Below are 18,416 nucleotides of genomic sequence, written 5' to 3' on the forward strand. Positions count from 1 at the left end.
GGTGGAATGAAATGCGAGTTTTATCACAGATTTATCTCTCAGACCCTGGTCGTTTGTTTACCCGTTCACGTACGAAATTCATAGGAAAAGCATTGACGTACGTGAAAATTGAAATTTACATGTTGATTTTGCCAGTTGGTTTTAGTGGCTCCGAGACTCGCAGCTGCTGAATCGGCTCGGATCAGCTTGGAGTTGGGTTTCCAACTCTTTCCCGACATAACGAGCGCATTTGGTAGTGCTAGAGTTGTTGTCGCTGTGTTGTAATCACTTTTATGCATTTCCATTTCCCTTTTAATTATCTTTGGCGTCATGAATCGCACGCACCACTCTAGACTGAACCAGATTTCGAAAGCTCATCGGTCGGGGCGAGAGTTATTGGGTTTTGTTTTGGCGCAGCCCGACCGATTCCAACTGGTCTGCCTTAGTAATCGGGATTTACCCCTGTCCAGGTGGACAATTCGGACAGCTTGCTGGGGGTTTTTCGGCGACAACCATTGGCGGTCGTCCGCACTTGGAACTGATCTCGCTAATGGAGCGCGGTGCAGCCCGAAATTACTAGTATGGTGGGGCAAACAATAATTGGCCATAAAGCCAAAATACACTTCATACCCTCGTATAATTATGAGCATTTTACGACTCTGACGCAGGCGATTCTACTGATTGGCTGGCTCGGTGGATCAGCTCCGCTCCGTCTGGTCTTGGAGGTCAATAAATCACCAGCGCTGACTCTTCACCTGTGACATTACTCTCGTGCCAATTAAACAAACAACTTTCAGCTTGTCCGCGGTGATTAGCATTTAAATTGGGGCATCCTTAGCCCCGAGCACTGGGTGTTCGTATTGATTTATGCAAATCGCGAGCGCGCGATCGGAAAGGAAAAAAACTCCCGGACGCCGTACGCGGAGGAGGGCTTAACGGGTCCAACAGGTCCAAGGTGCCGAGGGGCCAAGGGTGTCTTACCTTGAAGTCGGACAGGGCATCAGCACTGAAGCCAGGGAAGATCATGCGACATGTGCAAAAGTTCAGGTTCAGGAAGGAGAAGGAGAAGTAAGCAAGGCAAACAAAAGTAAACAAAACGCAAAATCCACAACAACGGCGGCTCAGAGGCTGAAGAAATACTAACAATAAAAAGTAAATGCACAGATTGTATAAAACGCAAAATAAATCTTCAGTACGTGCCCAAGTTTCCAGTGTCACGCCGCACGGCACAAGAGGCGGGGCGAATCAAACAGAGCCGCGACCTCAAATCGCCTGGTTGGCGACGAAGGCGGAGGGGGCAGAGGAGCGCTTGGACCTGGTCGTCTGACTGGCTGACAGATAAGGTGAAATGAGGCACATTCAATTTTCCACTTAATCGTATATTACGACTACTGATAGTTCATCAGTAGCGACACCTCTACCCTAAATCTAAATCTTGCATACATATATACACGGGTCCAGTCTAGAAAGTAGATCACTATTTGACTGCCACGTCGGGGGAAGCACTAGTGGCCTGGAACTTGGTCTCTAGAGCGGTGACCGTGCCCATATCGCCACACAACTTCCGGAAGAGGCCCACATATCCGAGGTCGCCGCAGGCCACTCGAATTGCCTTTAGGACACTCCACAAGGCCAGCACCAGAAAAAGAACCATGCAATACGGTTGTACGTGTGGCACAATGTTGACGTTGATCCACATCAGGGAGGTCACGAAACCGGGCAGCTGTCCCATTTCCTGAGTGGGACTAGAGAGTAATCATATGCACTCCTCTTGCAGAGGCAAAGTACTTACGAACTCATACCAAAAGCTGGGAATCATCATGTTGCTAAACCGACTTAGACGTGAGCTAAACCTCCTGAGATCCGGAATAGGAATGTTAGACTGGAAGCGGTATTTCTCCGTAACCGGAATTCCAGTGACCGGCTCCAGCAAAATGTATGGCTCGTGATCCTCCGCGTTGGGTGTGTATCCTTCGTAGTGCTGGCTCCAGTTGTAGCTGCTTCCGTAAAAGTGTGGCATCGAAAACGCAGAGGGGGCGTCATCTTTTGGGGGTAAGAATGTGTTCGATTTACCTAAGGAAACCTGTCGTTTTAAGGACGCAGAACCGTACTTATCACACACTGGGATACGTCGAACATTCCGTCGGGTAGCTTGACACCGTAGCTTGTGTCCAGGCAGCCGGGAGGCTTTTGATGTGACTGAAGCAGAGTGTAGCGGAAGGTATCAAGGCCGTTGTAGCGCTCCTGGCGCTGGTAGGTCAGCGGAAGGACCCGGCAGGACTCGATAGCCACTATGTTCAGCGGCGTATCCGGCTGGACAAAGGGCGGAAAGAGAGAGTTGTCCAGCGCTCCGGACACGTTAAAGGGGCAAGAGTTGGAGTCATACTGACGGGTGTGCGGAAGTTGTTCCCGGATGATCACCTCGCCATTAAGCGTCTCGATGCGAAAAAAGTTTTCAATGCCGCGCTTAGGGCCGATGTTGACCGTGTAAACCTCTTCCTTCTCCTTGAGAGCCTGCGGGAAAAATCTTAGCGGGGAACCAACAAGGAAGTCTTCAGGATAGACAAGGGACTTACGTTGTATAGAACAGCGACGTTGGGTCTTATGTTCGAGATCCTGGAGAGCGTTTGCAGCAGGGGACGCGTGAACTCCCAAAGGAAGTAGTATACGCTATCTGTAACAAATATATCCTCCATCATGAGCGCTGCATCAAAACCAAAGGCTGCAAGTGGCGCCGTATGCTTGACCTTCGTCGCTGCGCCCAGGATAACGTTGTTTGTGGAGGTAATGGTCCAGTTAAGGACGTCGGGTGCCACGCTCTCCTCCGGGAGGAATTCCACTACGCGGTATCGGTGCTTGCGATACCTAACGTTTGTCTCGTTGCTATCTAAGATGTCGTTGAACCCCACGATTCTGTACACAATGGGGCCGATCTCCTTTACCTTAAGCCTGTTATCACGACCGCTGCGGAACTCCTCGGCGTTGGTCACGTTGAACACATAGTTTTTCAGTTTCCCGAATGGCGAGTTTATCCAACTGTCCATGGTGGGCATTTCCTGGCGGAAGCGTATATATTCCCTAGCTACCAAGATGCGATAGTCCACACCACAAGACAACACGAAGAGGAATACATTGAGACCCGCAAGGATCAAACAGAGCAATATTTTCACCCACTGAACCGACTTCATTATTTACTAATAGTGGCTTTGACGGAATCCAGAGACGGGAGTAAATCGCGTCCGATCGAGGGAAAACACGCGATCCGTTTGAGTTGAATTCTAAATGCTTTCGGCAATGGCCGTGCAATCACTTATCACCAACCACCGCCTTCCATTTGCTCCTCTTGTTTCATTTGAATCAAAATGGAATGAAAACAAATTTTATAAAATCAAATAGCAGAAAGGTTATCACCAAAGCAGCGAGAGCTGACTAGGAATAACAGTGATAACGACGGACCTCTGACCCGAAAAATAGCCATAACGCAGATTGGCCATTGAATTGAGGGTAACTACTGAGCAGCCTCCAGAGATGCCCCTCTTCCCGGGTGGACCTCACCGGGATAGCACTGACCTTGATCGGGAGCAGGTGTGGATGACCAACCATGGAACAGGCGACTCTGCCTGCCCTGCGGTTTTGGCAAAGGCGAGCTTATCAGGCACAGACAGATCACTCTGCTCTTATCAGTGACGCGGGGGCAGCCACACGTGCAACGAAACAAATGACTCGCCATTAACGTCTGGCTTTGGCTGGTCTTTCTGATCCTCCCTGAGCTCAGAATCTCGTATTTATAGCTAATGTAGCCATATACATACTACTCATAATCCGGTCTGGTCCATCTACGATGTGCGATGTGAAAATACTATAAAATTAATATAAAGGTCAATGGGTGCCCTAATTTTAGGTAGTAAAAATTAATCATTTAATGTGACATGTTATTTAATTTTAGGTAGTAAAAATTAATCATTTAATGTGACATGTTATAAACTATCGAAAAGATGTAGCATCCATGGCCATTCATTCATTCATGACCATTTCTTTAAGGAAATTACAGGAGATTTCATTATACTAGCATTTTAGTGGGGTTGATTTGGTTATATATATATAAATATTTATATGTTTTCCAATTTAAATGGTGTAGTACAAGTTTGAAACCAATTTATATTATTGTAGTTTTTTCCCTTGTTTGAAATTTCTTGGTATTGCATACTTTTGGGATTGTGCACGAAATTCATAACTAAGGCCACCTTAAATTGTAGTTTTTAACTATTGATAAAAATGTTCTTTTTTAAAATATATTGAATACTAATTTTGGAAATATATTTCTTCTCATGTAAAAATATCAATTTATCCGATAAATTCTTGATCAGACTCCATCAAAACATACGAACACAATGAGGTGAATTATAATATAACTGAGTTATATAACAGCCAATTAACCATTTAGAAGAAGATTACGTGCACAGCTTGTGAATCATATATACATATGTATATGGATTGCAGAAGATTACGGCCAATCTCTAATTAAAATAATATCGTGATTTATTGTACACATTAATGAATATAAATTGTACATTATATCGATAGTTATGTATTTATAGTATATAAATTTCATGTGCGGAACATGCCCAGCATTTGGTCTTATAAAGCACATTTGTATTCGAGGACGGAACTTTGCTTTATTTGAGAAACGTTTCGAGTTTTGTGACTTGATTGGACATTCAATTTCATTTCAAGGGCTTAAGAAAGCAAGAACGATCGATTGCTGTTTTGGTATAACAAATATTGTCTAAGTCGAAGCTTTGAGCCTTTAAGCGATCACGACCGTTTCGTTGGACTACACATCAAAATTTTTATAACGCTTACTTACACAGATAACCTACATACAATACAATAGATACAGATACACATACAAATACATACAAGTCTTCCCAGCTCCATTTCTTTTAAACTACATAGAGGCAGATTCGTCCGCGGGGATGGGGGGTTTGGGATTAACATAGGGAGGTCGGATTGGGAATCGTTATAGGGATTGGGGATGGAAGTGGAAGTGGGCAGGTCCCAGTTACTAGCTACGGCTTATACTACTACGAAGTCACCCGAAGATACTCGTACTGCGACCAGACAGCGACTAGAGCGTCTAGTATCTGGCGGGTTGGTTATCCTTGTTCTGCTTCTTGTTCATGTCCACCTGGGCGGTGGCCAGATAGTTGGACCCCTCCAGGTGCAGGGTGCTTTGCCGGTGCGAGTTGCGGATCAGGCAGAAGGTCGACAGCAGTAGTAGGATCACACCAAGCGTGCATAGACCGACGATTAGCGCCACGCGGATCTTAGGTGGCACTTGCTCCGCAAAGCGCATAAGGTCGGTGACCTCGTCGGGAAGGTTGTCGATGCCCTCCTCGAACCAAAGGATGGGAAAGATGATGTCCGGGAAGTTGGCTACCTGCTTGATGTCAAACACTTGGCTAACGGCCAAATTGATCTGGATACGGGCGCGTACTCTCAACGTAGTTCCCATTTTCTGCGAAAAAATGTCGTAAGTGTACGCCTGGGAGATGATTTTATCGGGTCTTACAGGTTGAACGTCGAAGAAAAACTGATGCTTTTCCTTCACAGGTGGCGAAATACCTTCTACTTGCGTCCTCAGGCTTTCATCGGCCAGGTAGAAATGCGGGAAGCTTAGCATGATGGGAGAGTCTGCAGAGAGCTTTTCTTTTGAATTTGATCGCTAATGGTATCCCACATTCATTCTCACCGTATTGACACAACGACACGTTGAAAAGTCCGTTGGGGGAGCATGACGGCTTGCCTGCGGGGCAGAAGCACATGTTGTCCGGGTGGCTGTCCACATCGGCGAAGACCCACTCGGGTGGTGTGAACCGGTATCCGGGCACCTCGTTGGAAGTCATTACTTCTTTCTCAAAGACCAAGGGCAGGAGGCGGCAAAGATCTTTGTCGTAAACATGCAGGATGCGATCGTGGTCAATGTGCGGTGGGAAGATGGAGCCATCGGTTCCCGCCAAAGTGTTGCATGCGTCGGTGGTCCAATGGGGTAGATGGGTGCGACCATTGAAGTTGTCAATGATGCCGTATCTCCTAATGTCGTCGACACCTGTGTTCACAGTTACTCGGTCGGAGGAGGTGCCGTTCTTGCCGTACAGCAGGCCAAACTCCTCGTAGGGCAGCTTTTGCTCTTTGGGCACGACATCCTTCGCCAGCTTGAGCAGCGGATCCTCGTAGCCCCAAAGCAACTGACCCACGGACACCTGAACGAATGGCTTGATCTTCAGTATGTCCATGATACTGGCCATGGCTAGACGCAGGAATCTGAACCAAGAAATTCAGGGTTAATAATGCGGACACACTTTTGAGTGGAGCTGTACTTACCGGGCCGCGTGCTTGCTCTGCGAGGTGGCGCTCAACATGGGAATGTTGGGTACAATAACCACGTCGTCTTCGGGCCCCACCGACAGATCTTCGCGGAACGAGTAGATCTTGCGAAGATTGTAGCTCAGCGTGCCATTGTCATTCTCTACGATGTTCACCTTCTCCCAGGTCTCGCTGCAGATGAGGTAATGGATTGAGCCAGATGGCTTTCATGCTACCAATTGTGATCTTTTACCTGTAAACGTAGGGTCCCACCTCATCGACAATGGCCTTGGAGCCGTTGCTGAGGAAGTCGTCCGCATTGGTTACGTTGTAGATGTACAGACTGATTCTGGGCTCCACTGGGGGCTTGGCCCACCATCCGAAGGTCTTGGCGCCGGGACGCAGGGCCACCATTCGGTCCACGACCGCATCGATCAGCACGGTGAATTCACAGGCCACCACAATGCCACCAATTATCAGCGCCGCCGCGACGACAATCGTAATCCCTGGAAAACCAATGCGAATTGTTTAGCAATTGTTCACCGATTGCATAAATTACTGGATAAGTGGGTTGAGTCATTTGATATTGGGTGGGGAAACGTGAACTGCGTATTGCCTTTAATCGGAACTCATATTTGAGTTGGCACTCGACCGAAAACGCTCGATTGCAATGTTTGGGATGGAACATCAATATTTATAGATCGCCGATCGAGCTTTGCGAATGATTCACTGACCCTTTGACCTTTAACTCCCAGTTCTACAATCTCCCATTATCTTTAAATACGGCCAATTAGTATGGATCGAATAACTATACACCAGAACTGGAAAGTCTAGTTAAAACTAACCGGATTTTGATATCCCTGCCAAGAGAACTTCGGAAATAAGAAAATTGCGGATAAGGGAATGCTCGGTAAAATAGGAAGTCACTTATAACTATGTACTCTGTAATAGATGATAGCATTTTGCTCAGATACCAGTCTAACCAGTCGAGTAAACAGGAACTATAATTTCGGTTCAAAACAAGAACGTGGCACGTGGAGTTATGACACCTATGCGATAGCTTAATAAATCGCCAGCTCTGAGTACCTGTGAATCCACTCGCAATGCAATGTTTGATTGGTTTATTACGATAACAATCTGGAAGTTATATGGTAATTTCTTGCATGGGAATGCTGCCGGCAATGGTGGGGGTGATTTGGAATTAACCTCCAGGTCTTATATAAATGGAATACTTACACCATTTTCGCAGATAGGTGCTGGAGAGTTTTGTGCAAAACTTGTGTTTCGGCCCGTTCATGTTGACCAAGTCGGTTTTGGTGTTGGGTGTGGTGGAGAGTGAGGAGCGATCCGCCTTGCAGTTGTTAACTAAAATGCAAAATAAAATTATACATAAGGCATATCGCGTTGTTTTACAGAGACCTAGAGATACACGGACACACTAGCCGTAATACCGGTTAAATTGTAGTCTCAGCTCGTTAATCTATAGTGGCAGCCAGACAAACAGGAATTCAATACAGCATATTGATCACTGCGTTCTGAATGACATTGGGCCTAGGCCATCGCTTCGCGATCATGACTCTCAGATGGCGATCAATCTTTTCGTTTTGCCCAGTCTTTCCATATGCAACCGCCGTATTTTAAAGAGAATCCGAGGCCCACAGACCCAAGACACGTTTTGGGGCGTGTTAGCCTTGTGCTGTTTTGACATCGCTTTGTCAATATGCAGCACAAAAGCCAACAAAACCAATCCGGCAGTCCAACCCAACGGCGCACTGACTCCAGAACCTTCGAGTCAGCGAACTTTGTTCCAGCAGTCGAGTGCGCCCTTCCTGACAGAGACGGACCTTGCGCCATTAAGCGCTTTTTAATGGGCCAACAGGCTCGGTCTGCGCTGAGGTCAACCTGTGAGCTACCTTGACCGAGGCCAGGGCTGCGCAAGCGCGAAACACATGAGGTACATGTATCTCTCGTTCGTAAACCGAGACATTTTTATTATTGACAATTCCAGCCACAGCGCTGTTCGCCATTATTCATATTTATAAGCGAAGCCGAAAAAACCATGCAAATGAAGCGACATGACGCCAAATGGATTTCGGCAAATAGCCCGCATGCCATTTGCAGGCGTTGCACGGCCGTAGACAATAGAAACACTTTAATTGCGATCTGATCGAGTGGTCCCTTGACGTTCGATTCAGATCCTCCAAAGTGCATACAAACGGCCGTTTATCGATGCTATGTGGGATCCACGAAGTCCAGATGAAGTTATGTGGCTCGTACGCTCCACGAGTCGCCGATAATAGGGGTCTGATTCGTGGAGGCTCGCGAAAATGGCTAGTGATTTTACGATTTCTCCACTGTTTTAGCTAAAAGCGCTAAACTTTGCACTTTGAGTTCGCTCTAGCCTATCAACGCACACAGCCACGAAGTTTTATTATTTGCCGAGTTTACTGCGCTTTCCGAGCACCACAAGGTCGCACTTCTCCGCTTCTGGCTCTGCCCTCGCCCGCCGAACTCGAGCTGGGCTTAAATATTTGTGCTGTTGTTTTCGACTGGCTATTGGATCCACCATTGTTGGCATCGCCGCTAATGTTGCCGATGCCGATACCGATGCCCATTGAATACTAATTAACCAATAATTATTTCACCTCAAATGAATTTTCGGCGACACTGGTCGGTCAGGCCATTAATCAGTGATTTCAATTTCGGATTTGGCTACCCATGGCTTCAGCTGTTTGCCTCTTTGCCTGCTAATTGGGTTCTGCGTTCACGCCCCACTGGACTGCTTTGTTCCGAAAGGTGACTGCAACCGTGCAGCCTGCTCACTGCTCGGAATCAGTACCAGTCGGGCCCAAATGTTTACACAGGCCGTGTGACTCAGCGTTGCCAAGTGTTCACCCAGAACTTGAGCGACTCTTATCAGCGTCAAGCTCGCCGCGAAGTATGCAAATGTGTGAAACGGGAAACCCTAGACCCAACAACACCTTTCCATAACAATAGCGCCTCTCGGCATTCCTTCCAAATGCGATTTCTGATGTAATGGTTTGTTTTATTTTTGATTTCACTTGCTGTGGCTGTTCAATTAGCAGCTGCTGGCTTCCAGTTGCTGCGGCTATCGCAAATCGCCTGGCCAGAATCCAACTTCAATAGAAACTTACTTTCTAAACACACGTCTTGTATGAGCTGTGCCGAAAGCGGTATAGCGGCGAAGCCATCCGCTCCTCGGCTTTGATCAGCTTGGTGGCGCAGAGATCGAGCTGAATCGTCTCATAATTTCACTGCGTTTAAGTGTTGCACAAATAAATACAAGCGGTAGTAGCTGTTTAGTGGAGGCAATTACCCTGACCCAAATTGTGAGACGCTACCCTTGCGGAGGGTATTACATTCAGAGTCGCACTCCTACAAGTCACTGTCAACCAAGATGTCTGTACTATTTCTTGCCTCTGTAGGGAAAAATATGTCTGGTGTCTTTTGAAAGACACTTTTACTACCAACCCAACTAGATTTTCCACAGGTTTTCAATCAAAGCTCCAGGCAAATCCCTAACACAGCTTTATAGAGTATTCAAAACGTCGGACCGACCCCTCTTTCTATGATCCCGCTGATTATGGACACTGTGACACTGACCGTCCAAAAAGTATGTCAGCGGTTGACAATTCACTTGTTGTTTTGCCGTGCCGTGCTGCATTTGATAATACGCAACGAAATGGGTTTTACATTTAGGCCTTAAACCATGTTGGCGTCGTCGTTAATGGCGTGACAGACATGTGCGGACTGAAGTGGTTCATCTTGGACTTTCAGTGGGTCAGTTCCGCTGTGGGAGAGGCAGGGGACTTCGGAGTGCGAAGCGTGGCTTGCGATGCTTTCTCAGTGAAATGTGCCAACAGCTGGCTAAGACAAAGCCACCCAATTGTCACCTCAATTAGATGATCAACTGGGCACAGCGGCAGGGCAAACCGACCTGATGACGGAGATGGCCCAAAGCTCTTTGCTGCTGCAACCTTCACATAATCGTCTTCGTTATGTGGTCAAGAGCTGGCTGGCCCCCGTTCATTTATTTACAAGTATTTATCTTAGGTTTCTTGCCTGCGCATGCTTAATTTCGGATCTCGCGTCTTGTAAATGTGTGTTTGGCTTTGCTTTTTATTTGATTTCGCTGTGAGTCGCTGCTTCGTGGCAGCCCGAGTGAAGTGCAGAGCGAAATTTCACTTTTTCCACACAAGTAATCATAAAACTATGCACGTACATCAAATGCGCTTTTGGCAGGGCCGCAGACAGCGTTTAGACGCGGAGGCAGCACAGAAACCGAAGCAGAAATAAAAACACAAACACTGAAAAATCATAGCCCCCAAGCATAATTCAATGATTTTCCGCTTTTGTAGCGCTGCTAAGCGAACTCGCTGTCGAAGTGGTTTCATTTTGGCTGACTGGGCAAGGTCTTGCTTAACCAGCGCTCTGATTGGAGTCGAAGCTGGTGACTGGGATGCGGATTCGCACTCGGAGCGTGCAAGGGGGACCAAGGGTCTGCTACCGATCGGGGCAGAAACAATAATCGAACTCTAGCTGCAGTCAGGCAAATCCTAGGAATGCGGCTCGCACTGCTGCCCCAACCAACACTCTCTTACTGCCACTGGTGCCTCGTATCTGGTGCGGCAGGTTTGATTCGGGCTGGACGGGCTGGAAAACACAGGCATTTCCAAATAGCCATGCCAACTCACTCACTCACACTGTTTTTGACGGTAACTCGGACTTGCGGCGGTCCAATGTGCAAGCCAAGATTCTTGGGCCCGGGCTATAACGTGGAAGGTAATCGTTGATCGGTGAGCAGGGAACGTTAAGCAACAACCGCCGGTAAAAATCGTTAACGACTCGAACGCTCGCAGTGCCGTCGAGTAACTGAAGTCGCCGTCTTCAAGTGGCCCCCCAACGTAAGATCGTAAGATGTTCAGGCGGCGAAAGCTCGGCTTCGCGTTGCTACAAAGCACAACTGGAAAACCTGATAAACAGGTAGGCGAAACCCTCAGCCCGGCAGGTGGGTAGCAAAGCAAAAGCGAGAGTGAGCAAGCGGGAGCTTTTGGGTTTTGCTAGTGCAACGCATGCGATCAAAGCTCGAGCGGATCGGCATCGGGCGAGGCGGTCCATGTGGTTGCCAATGTTTGGACCAGGCTGATAAAACGAGTTTGTTGCCTTGCTTTGCATTGAAGTCTTTCGTTTTGTTGCGTTGCGCGTTTCGTTTTATGCTGCTAACTCCAAAAATATCACTGATTGCCACACCAACACTCGTCCACTCGCGGGATTATGATATCTGTCGTTAGTGCTCCTCTCGCGGTTGTGGTAGTTGTGGCAGGTGACTCACGGGGTGGTTACCAAACTCAGCACAATAACCACATCCACGAGCGACGACAGGTTGCAGTATGCAGAATGTGTGCAAAGTTGACAGCTTCAGCTATCGCAAATTATTGTTATTGCCGATGGAGCTTTTTGCCTGCATTGCGAAAGGTTTCTTTGCTGCCTGCCCAGCTAATGCGATTCACTGAATTGCCCAGGTTTTCTTTTCAGAGACGGACTTCTTAGTAAACAGCTGGAGAAATTCCGTCTGGTGAATCGTTTCTTCTGCATTAAAAAATTGTAGAACAGTCAGTCCGTCATTAACTGGGATTCGCTAGATAAACAAGTGAGCTGTTTCCCCAGACAAATTTTAAAATCTAATATTATAGGAATGCTGTGTCATTAATGCACGGAAAATACAACGGACACATAGAAAAATCTAAAGTTCACCCTGAAAATATAGAGTACTTTCAGTTGCATGGCGGTGGCGCATCTGGTTGCCTTATATATGGCACAACATGATCCAATATGAGCCTTAACTCTTGGGCAATCGTCACACACAAATATGAATATCATTCTACATTTCTTTGTAAAACATACATAGAAGGTAGGCCAAGACAATATCGCCCCAATGCTTGTGACATTCCACGCCAAGTCCAACCACACATAATCACCTTAATGGAGACCCGTATCCGAAGCTTGACTCCGCGCGACTTTGCATGCCAATAAGGCTAACCGGGTTGCATGCGACCTTTCTGTTCATGTAAACTGTCGTAAATGATGCAATAAATAATAACAAAAACACCGCGAAAACAACAACGGTGTACGCATATGCTAATTCAGCTCCCGTGGCGTGTCATCAATTGCCTCCCCCCACTCAGTCACAAAAGTCTTAAAACTATAATGATTCCATTTCTGACTTACTATGCAGAATGTCATCCAACTGCATGGCCAACGATCAGAGTTCCATTAAGAGTTCCAGAGTTCCAAAGGGTTTGGAGCACTTTCCCAACTGTTTGGCTTCACTACAGAGTAGTGGTGTTCTGATATTCGATTGTGTTTGTGACCTGTTTGGCACTTTACTGCCTGGCAACCGGGTTGATAAGCCAGCTCCCTCGGGTGATAAGGTCGCAGGGTAGTGGGCACTAGCCGATAATAGCCGGCACGAGCAAACATCTGTCGAGGGCGGCTTAAGCGAGGCCCTAAAAAAAGGTTAAGTAACTCATTTAGCCCCTTGAGCTGAGCTGTCATCCGGACTTGAACATCGCACAAAAAACTGCTCCGTCGAGAGTGCGTAGGTAAATATTTCAGGCAGGTCTGCGAAAAAAGTTCAGAGGGGCTATCGCATTGTGCTGATGCGAAACCCGATGAAGTCGGCAATAGGCTGGCATTTCGGGAAAGGGACGTTTTGAATTGATAAAGCTAAGCTCATTTACACTTGGGGTTCAATAACACGGCTCCGGCGGGGGTATTTGCGATCTTCCGGCCTTTCTGCCAGCTCAATAATCCAAGAAGCGGCGTGATCAGCCAGTTTAAATACGTCCTCGTCTCAAGATTACGAACGAAAGCAAGGTATGAGAGCATCTGTGTATTCTGTGTATCGTCGGAGTTCTCAGAGTGCATTTCACCGCCGTTAATTACTTGGGTAATCCAAACACAGGCCCATTGAGGGTGAAGAGAACCTAAAGTACTTAAGTGATAATTAAATTGTTTTGGCGACAGTGCACACCTAAAAATAGTCGTAGATATGGGACTTTGTAAATATTGGCATCTGCATGCACTAATAAAAAATCTGGTTTATTTACACTTTTTAAAGGAAATCTATGAAGCCCCCCGATTCTGAGCCTCCTCCCTAACGGATCCAGTCTGATTCCATAATAATGATGCGCAGACGAAGCTGGAGCGGAACGAGCAGCTGGAGGGTTGCTACATCTTCTATATTGCCCCGAGTGGATTCTTTGTTTTGACGATTTGCTTTGCACTTTGTCTCGCGGGTACGCACAAAGCTGCTACGTAGTAAACAAGGGATCCCGATTTCTTGATTTCTCGACAGCGCAGTCGGCGCCAGCTTCGTCCAGCGGTAATCTGCAATCATATCTGACCGCATGCCCGGTTATCAGTGCGGCGGCAGCGGCGTCGACCTAGGCAGCGACGGCAACGGCGACGGCAAAGAATGAGGAAAGAGGAGCGACTGCTCTGCTGGCATTGCTCAGTTCAGTTGCCCAGCTCGAACTGATTCCGTCCGATTCCGACGTCGTAGTAATAACTTGTTTGGTCGGCAGTACGCACAGTCCAGTCCAGCGGAGAACCAGTCCTAGTTCCAGGCCCGCTCTCTAATCCCAGCGCAGATCGGATCGCCGCGAAACGGGCCAAATCTAATCGGTTCCGTAAGGTTCTCGGCCAGATAGTGCGTGGGCCGGCCCGAGTATGTAGCTAATAGCTAATCGCAGCAAAGCAAAAATTTGCAAGTGGATCAACCGGTGGCAGTGGGCCAAACTCGTACTCCGTGCGCAGATAATCAAATTCCGCAAGGCAGTCCGTCTTTAATTGCTGCTTTTGACTGGAAGTGGCGGCGGAAGCTAATCCGCGCTAGATTGGTGCACTAGCATCTGGGCAGGAAAACAGCAGTACGGTTGTAAAACCTGATATTGCTCTAGCTCTAACTCTAGCTCCAACTCTACGCTCCAGCTGCAGCTGGAATTAAAACAACAACAGACCAGCCTGTGCGATCGAGCCCACAAAAGAGACAGCGACAAAACAAAGAAGCGGGCGAACAAAGAACGCGCAGCAACAAAAGAACGAAGGAACACAGAGGCACATGCACACCAGCACTGATACAGGCAGCAGATACAAAACGAGTCTGTACATCTCATAGGTGGGGTGCATCCAGCAGGAGCATCTATCGGTAGGGGAGCAAAACGAGAACCGAAAAAACCTAATAAACACGACTGTGTTCAGCCAGCGTTAACGCGACGAAATTGTTAATTAAGACGCCAAATGTTTGGCAGACTTCGAAAGTGCAGAGCACTGAACAGCGAGTAAACAACGAGAAAGAGAGTGGCAGAGAACGCCAGATAAGCGTGTGGGTGCAGTTCGTCTTCGAGAGAGTGGTTCCGATTCCAACGGAGCGCGCACGTTTGTGTTGCCCACCGAAAATCAGCTGGTGCCCAAAGCTCATTCCAAGTGCACGCTGATCGTGACCGCGCTCTCTGCAAGCGCTCTCCAGCTCAGTGCCACCCACTCTCCCCCTTTCTATCGCCACGCATCACGTTATCAGCCAATGCCTCTTTTCTGCAACTGAAGCGAAGAGGAGGAGCGCGGAGGGAAGTACGAACCATTTGCGATCTCGAGAGGTCGACAAGTAAGTTAGAGCAGAGTAAAACCATACCATCCTTAGATCAGATCCTAAGATATCATAGTAGAAGCAATCGCAGCATAGGACTCAAAATTGTCAAGATCTACATATTTCGTTTGACCACCGATTTAAGATAGCCCTCGGTTGATCTCGAAGGTTCCAGAAAGCAGAGAAGAGTGCTTCGGACTTTTTTCAGATTGGTCCTATCTTATTTGAAAACAGCTAGTTCCACTATCAATTTAATCGCTTCACCCGACCGTTCAACCAATTATTTCAATCCCGTTCACATTCGAGTTCAAGATCGAGCGCATTATTGGAAAATTTCAACGCCCAGGGAGCGCCTTATCGGATGCCGTTGACCCGATTTCAGAGTTGGCGAATCGAACTAAATCTCAACTCTATACATATAGTGCACATACTGATACGTGTTGTTTCCATTTAATAATGAATTAATGCCTAGTAAGTATGTGCCAAGCTTATGTACGCAGGAGCTGCTGATAAGACTAGAACACATACGGTTGAACTTTGAATTCAGCACGGGCAGATCCACAAGCTCCGGAGCAACCAAGGCTCTCGGAATCGAAACCCCGATTAGTTCGTGGAAACATCTGTAAGCGCATGGTTAAAAATCTGTCCGGTGCGTCAAAAATGGTTTAAAATTTGCACAACGAGCCAAGAAATTAATTTAGGGTCTACAACGTATTAACTATGAGGTGTGAATTATAGCAACTTAAAAGGAGAGGTGCTCAGGAGGAGACAGTGTTCTTATGTGTTCAATGAACCCCGAGTTCCTAGGCTAATATATAGCCCAGCCTGATAAGCTTAGTTATGCCAAACGATTCCTGGGTTGAGCCACGTGTTCCGCATTTATAAAGATAACCCCCTATATAAATTTAATATTAATGAACAAGATTTTGAATTCCAGCTAAGTTACATGTTGCTCGTATTTACTTTCTGAACCGGGGACAACAAGTGTATAGCATAACGACATTTACGATATTTATTACTCCCATTTCAGCGTGCAGCGACAGACTATCTTTCTGACAATGTCACATACCAAAGATGCAGAGATGCCCATGCCAGCTCGGCAGGAATCTGATCGTACAGCGGCCCCATCCGTTCCTAAATCCCTCACTCTGAACTCCACACGGAGCGGGGTGGGCACGGGAAACTTCGGGGGATACGGCATGACGAACGGGGCCGAGAAACCTTCTGTGCTGCACATGATAATGGAAGCCTTGGGTCTGCGCAATCAGGCTCAAAACCGCGAGCCAACATCCAAGGATATTGGAACGCTGATAAGTGAGTAGAGCACTCTCGGCAAGCGCGACATGCTTGATTAATGCGGTTCACTTTTTTCAGTGCTAGGCGTAATGTTTTTGCTCTTTGTAATCAGCGTGACCGGACTTTTCGTAATGTGGTTCACCGAATATTACAACAACACCATTCTGGAGGTGAGTCTATCGTACATCCTATGTATCGTGGTGTTCCTAATTTCAACTCATCTGCAGAACCTGATCCTGGCCGAGAACTCGGATACCGCTAATAGTTGGCTTAACCCCGATCCTAAGTACGACACTTTGCTAAAGGCTCACATTTTTCACTACCCCAACATCGATGACTACTTAGCAGGGCGGGCCGATAAAATAAAGGTCGTGGATGTGGGACCTCTCACCTACCAGGAACACACTGTTAAAGATGAAGTTTCCTTTAACAAAAATTTCACTGTTAGCTTCAGGGTAGGTCTCCAATCATGTAATCAAACTACACGATTTAACAATATGTTTTTCAGGACCGCAAGTCTTATAAGTTTCTCCCGGAAAAGTCGTCTATTGGGGAACACGAAGTGGTTAGGGTGCCCAATGTGCCGCTTATCTCTGCCGCCGGACCAGTTAAGCGCATGAAGGCTTTTGAACGCTTAGCTGTATCTACTTGGATCAAACAATTCAAGGAGCCTCTCTTTAAGGAGCTTACGGTTTCCGAATATCTCTGGGGTTATGAGGACAGCATTATCAAGTTGAAATCACTGGGCAGAGGCCGGCGACGATTTGGTCTTCTGATGAGCGTAAGTTGAGAAAGAAATTGGTTATTGGTTTCCTAATCAAAATATGTTATCCATTAGCGCAATGGGACTAGCGTGGATTCGGTCCAGCTTAACACAGGCGAGGACGACATCACCAAGTTCAGCATCATTACCCAGTTTAACGGCATGCCCCAGTTGGACTACTGGGAGGGCGATGAGTGCAATCGCATCGACGGCTCCGAGCCTTCTATGTTCTCACCGCATTTGCTGCAGGATCGCAGCACCGTTAATGTATTCCTCCAGGTGCTGTGCCGCAAGGTGCCGCTTCACTTCGAAAAAGAGGTTACCATCTACAACGACATTGATGTTCTGCGCTACCGGACGCCAATGGACGTATTCAGCCATCCCTCCAAAAATCCTGCGAACCAGTGCTATTGTCGCAACACTGAACTGTGCTTGCCCAGCGGAGTCATCAACGCCACCAAGTGCTACGGGGATGCGCCCATTTTTCCCTCGTTCCCACATTTCTTCACGGGCGATCCGGTGCTGTACCAAGACTTTGAGGGTATTGAACCAGACGCAGCAGTGCATCAAACCTATGCCGACATCCATCCTCGATTCGGTTTTCCAATTAGCGGCGCGTCCCGTATCCAGATAAACATAATGCTGGACAAGACGCCGATATTGAGAAGTAAGCGCAAATACCAGATAATCTTCTTTTGGACAAATACTGTATGTACTGTTTTTTTTAGATCACGGCGGTAGATTGAAGAACACTACCATCCTTCCTCTTATGTGGATCGAGATTACGTCGGGAGACTTTTCCGAGGAGGTGCTCCACACGCTGTACTTAAGCACCTTTGGTCTAAATGCCATTCAGCAAACTCTTAAATACGGCACCCTGCTCATATCGGTGACATCGTTCAGCCTGATCGTGGCCGGCGTCTATTACCTGAACAGCAGGCGGGAGGAGCAGCTCCAGGAGAGCAAGACGTCCGCTGAGCTGGAGGCACTGAACGGCGGTGAGAACATCATCGTTGTGCACCACATTGACATGCCCGTTCCACTGCCCGTTCAAGAGGGGGGCAACCATCAGGGAACGTAAAAGTGCCATTAGTTGTTTAGTTATGGGCGGGTATGGGGAAAGTTCAAACTTAAATGAGATTTTCGAATTTGTCTGTATAATTATAGAATAGTTTGTAAACATAGAGTCGCCAGTTACCTTTAGTCTTTAGTCATCTGATGTATATATATGTAGAATCGTTCAATAAACTGTTCATTACCTATAATTGTTAATATTTATATGTTGTCCCTATAATAAATTCAATTGGCCACATTGCAACACTCATTTGCCCAAGAAAATATGAT

General features: G+C 47.1%; 3 protein-coding genes and 1 long non-coding RNA gene across 7 annotated transcripts; 2 read left to right on the top strand and 2 right to left on the bottom strand.

The window, feature by feature from the left end:
- The first annotated feature begins 505 nt into the window (after positions 1 to 505).
- On the top strand, positions 506 to 1,183 carry LOC116800475. Its single transcript, XR_004361421.1, has 2 exons — positions 506 to 563; positions 648 to 1,183. It is a non-coding gene; the product is annotated as an uncharacterized LOC116800475 (long non-coding RNA).
- Positions 1,184 to 1,337: 154 nt separating this feature from the next.
- Positions 1,338 to 3,247, bottom strand: LOC6618917 (scavenger receptor class B member 1). Its single transcript, XM_002043129.2, has 4 exons — positions 2,556 to 3,247; positions 2,091 to 2,493; positions 1,772 to 2,022; positions 1,338 to 1,714 (listed from the first exon to the last, which is right to left on the bottom strand). Exons 1-4 carry the CDS (start codon positions 3,165 to 3,167, stop codon positions 1,457 to 1,459), a joined length of 1,524 nt encoding a protein of 507 aa, XP_002043165.1. The 5' UTR covers positions 3,168 to 3,247; the 3' UTR covers positions 1,338 to 1,456.
- Positions 3,248 to 4,495: 1,248 nt separating this feature from the next.
- Positions 4,496 to 12,634, bottom strand: LOC6618918 (lysosome membrane protein 2). Of its 3 annotated transcripts, none has more exons than XM_032715698.1 (7): positions 12,595 to 12,634; positions 7,582 to 7,710; positions 6,599 to 6,851; positions 6,364 to 6,537; positions 5,732 to 6,303; positions 5,552 to 5,673; positions 4,496 to 5,497 (listed from the first exon to the last, which is right to left on the bottom strand). In XM_032715698.1, exons 1-7 carry the CDS (start codon positions 12,617 to 12,619, stop codon positions 5,117 to 5,119), a joined length of 1,656 nt encoding a protein of 551 aa, XP_032571589.1. In that variant the 5' UTR covers positions 12,620 to 12,634; the 3' UTR covers positions 4,496 to 5,116. The 3 variants fall into 3 exon arrangements, with proteins under 3 accessions (XP_032571589.1, XP_032571591.1, XP_032571590.1); XM_032715700.1 differs by lacking the exon at positions 12,595 to 12,634 and adding an exon at positions 11,069 to 11,244; XM_032715699.1 differs by lacking the exon at positions 12,595 to 12,634 and adding an exon at positions 11,065 to 11,128.
- A 1,242-nt stretch (positions 12,635 to 13,876) lies between these two features.
- LOC6618919 (lysosome membrane protein 2) lies at positions 13,877 to 18,337 on the top strand. Of its 2 annotated transcripts, XM_032715697.1 has the most exons (7): positions 13,877 to 15,031; positions 16,044 to 16,327; positions 16,388 to 16,479; positions 16,537 to 16,764; positions 16,818 to 17,090; positions 17,148 to 17,739; positions 17,801 to 18,153. In XM_032715697.1, the coding sequence occupies exons 2-7, from the start codon at positions 16,072 to 16,074 to the stop codon at positions 18,151 to 18,153; spliced, it is 1,794 nt and encodes a 597-aa protein (XP_032571588.1). In that variant the 5' UTR covers positions 13,877 to 15,031; positions 16,044 to 16,071. The 2 variants fall into 2 exon arrangements, with proteins under 2 accessions (XP_032571588.1, XP_002043167.1); XM_002043131.2 differs by lacking the exon at positions 13,877 to 15,031 and having other exon boundaries at positions 17,801 to 18,337.
- Positions 18,338 to 18,416: the final 79 nt, after the last annotated feature.

The sequence above is a fragment of the Drosophila sechellia genome, chromosome 2R, assembly GCF_004382195.2.
Source record: "Drosophila sechellia strain sech25 chromosome 2R, ASM438219v1, whole genome shotgun sequence".
Taxonomy (NCBI): domain Eukaryota; kingdom Metazoa; phylum Arthropoda; class Insecta; order Diptera; family Drosophilidae; genus Drosophila; species Drosophila sechellia.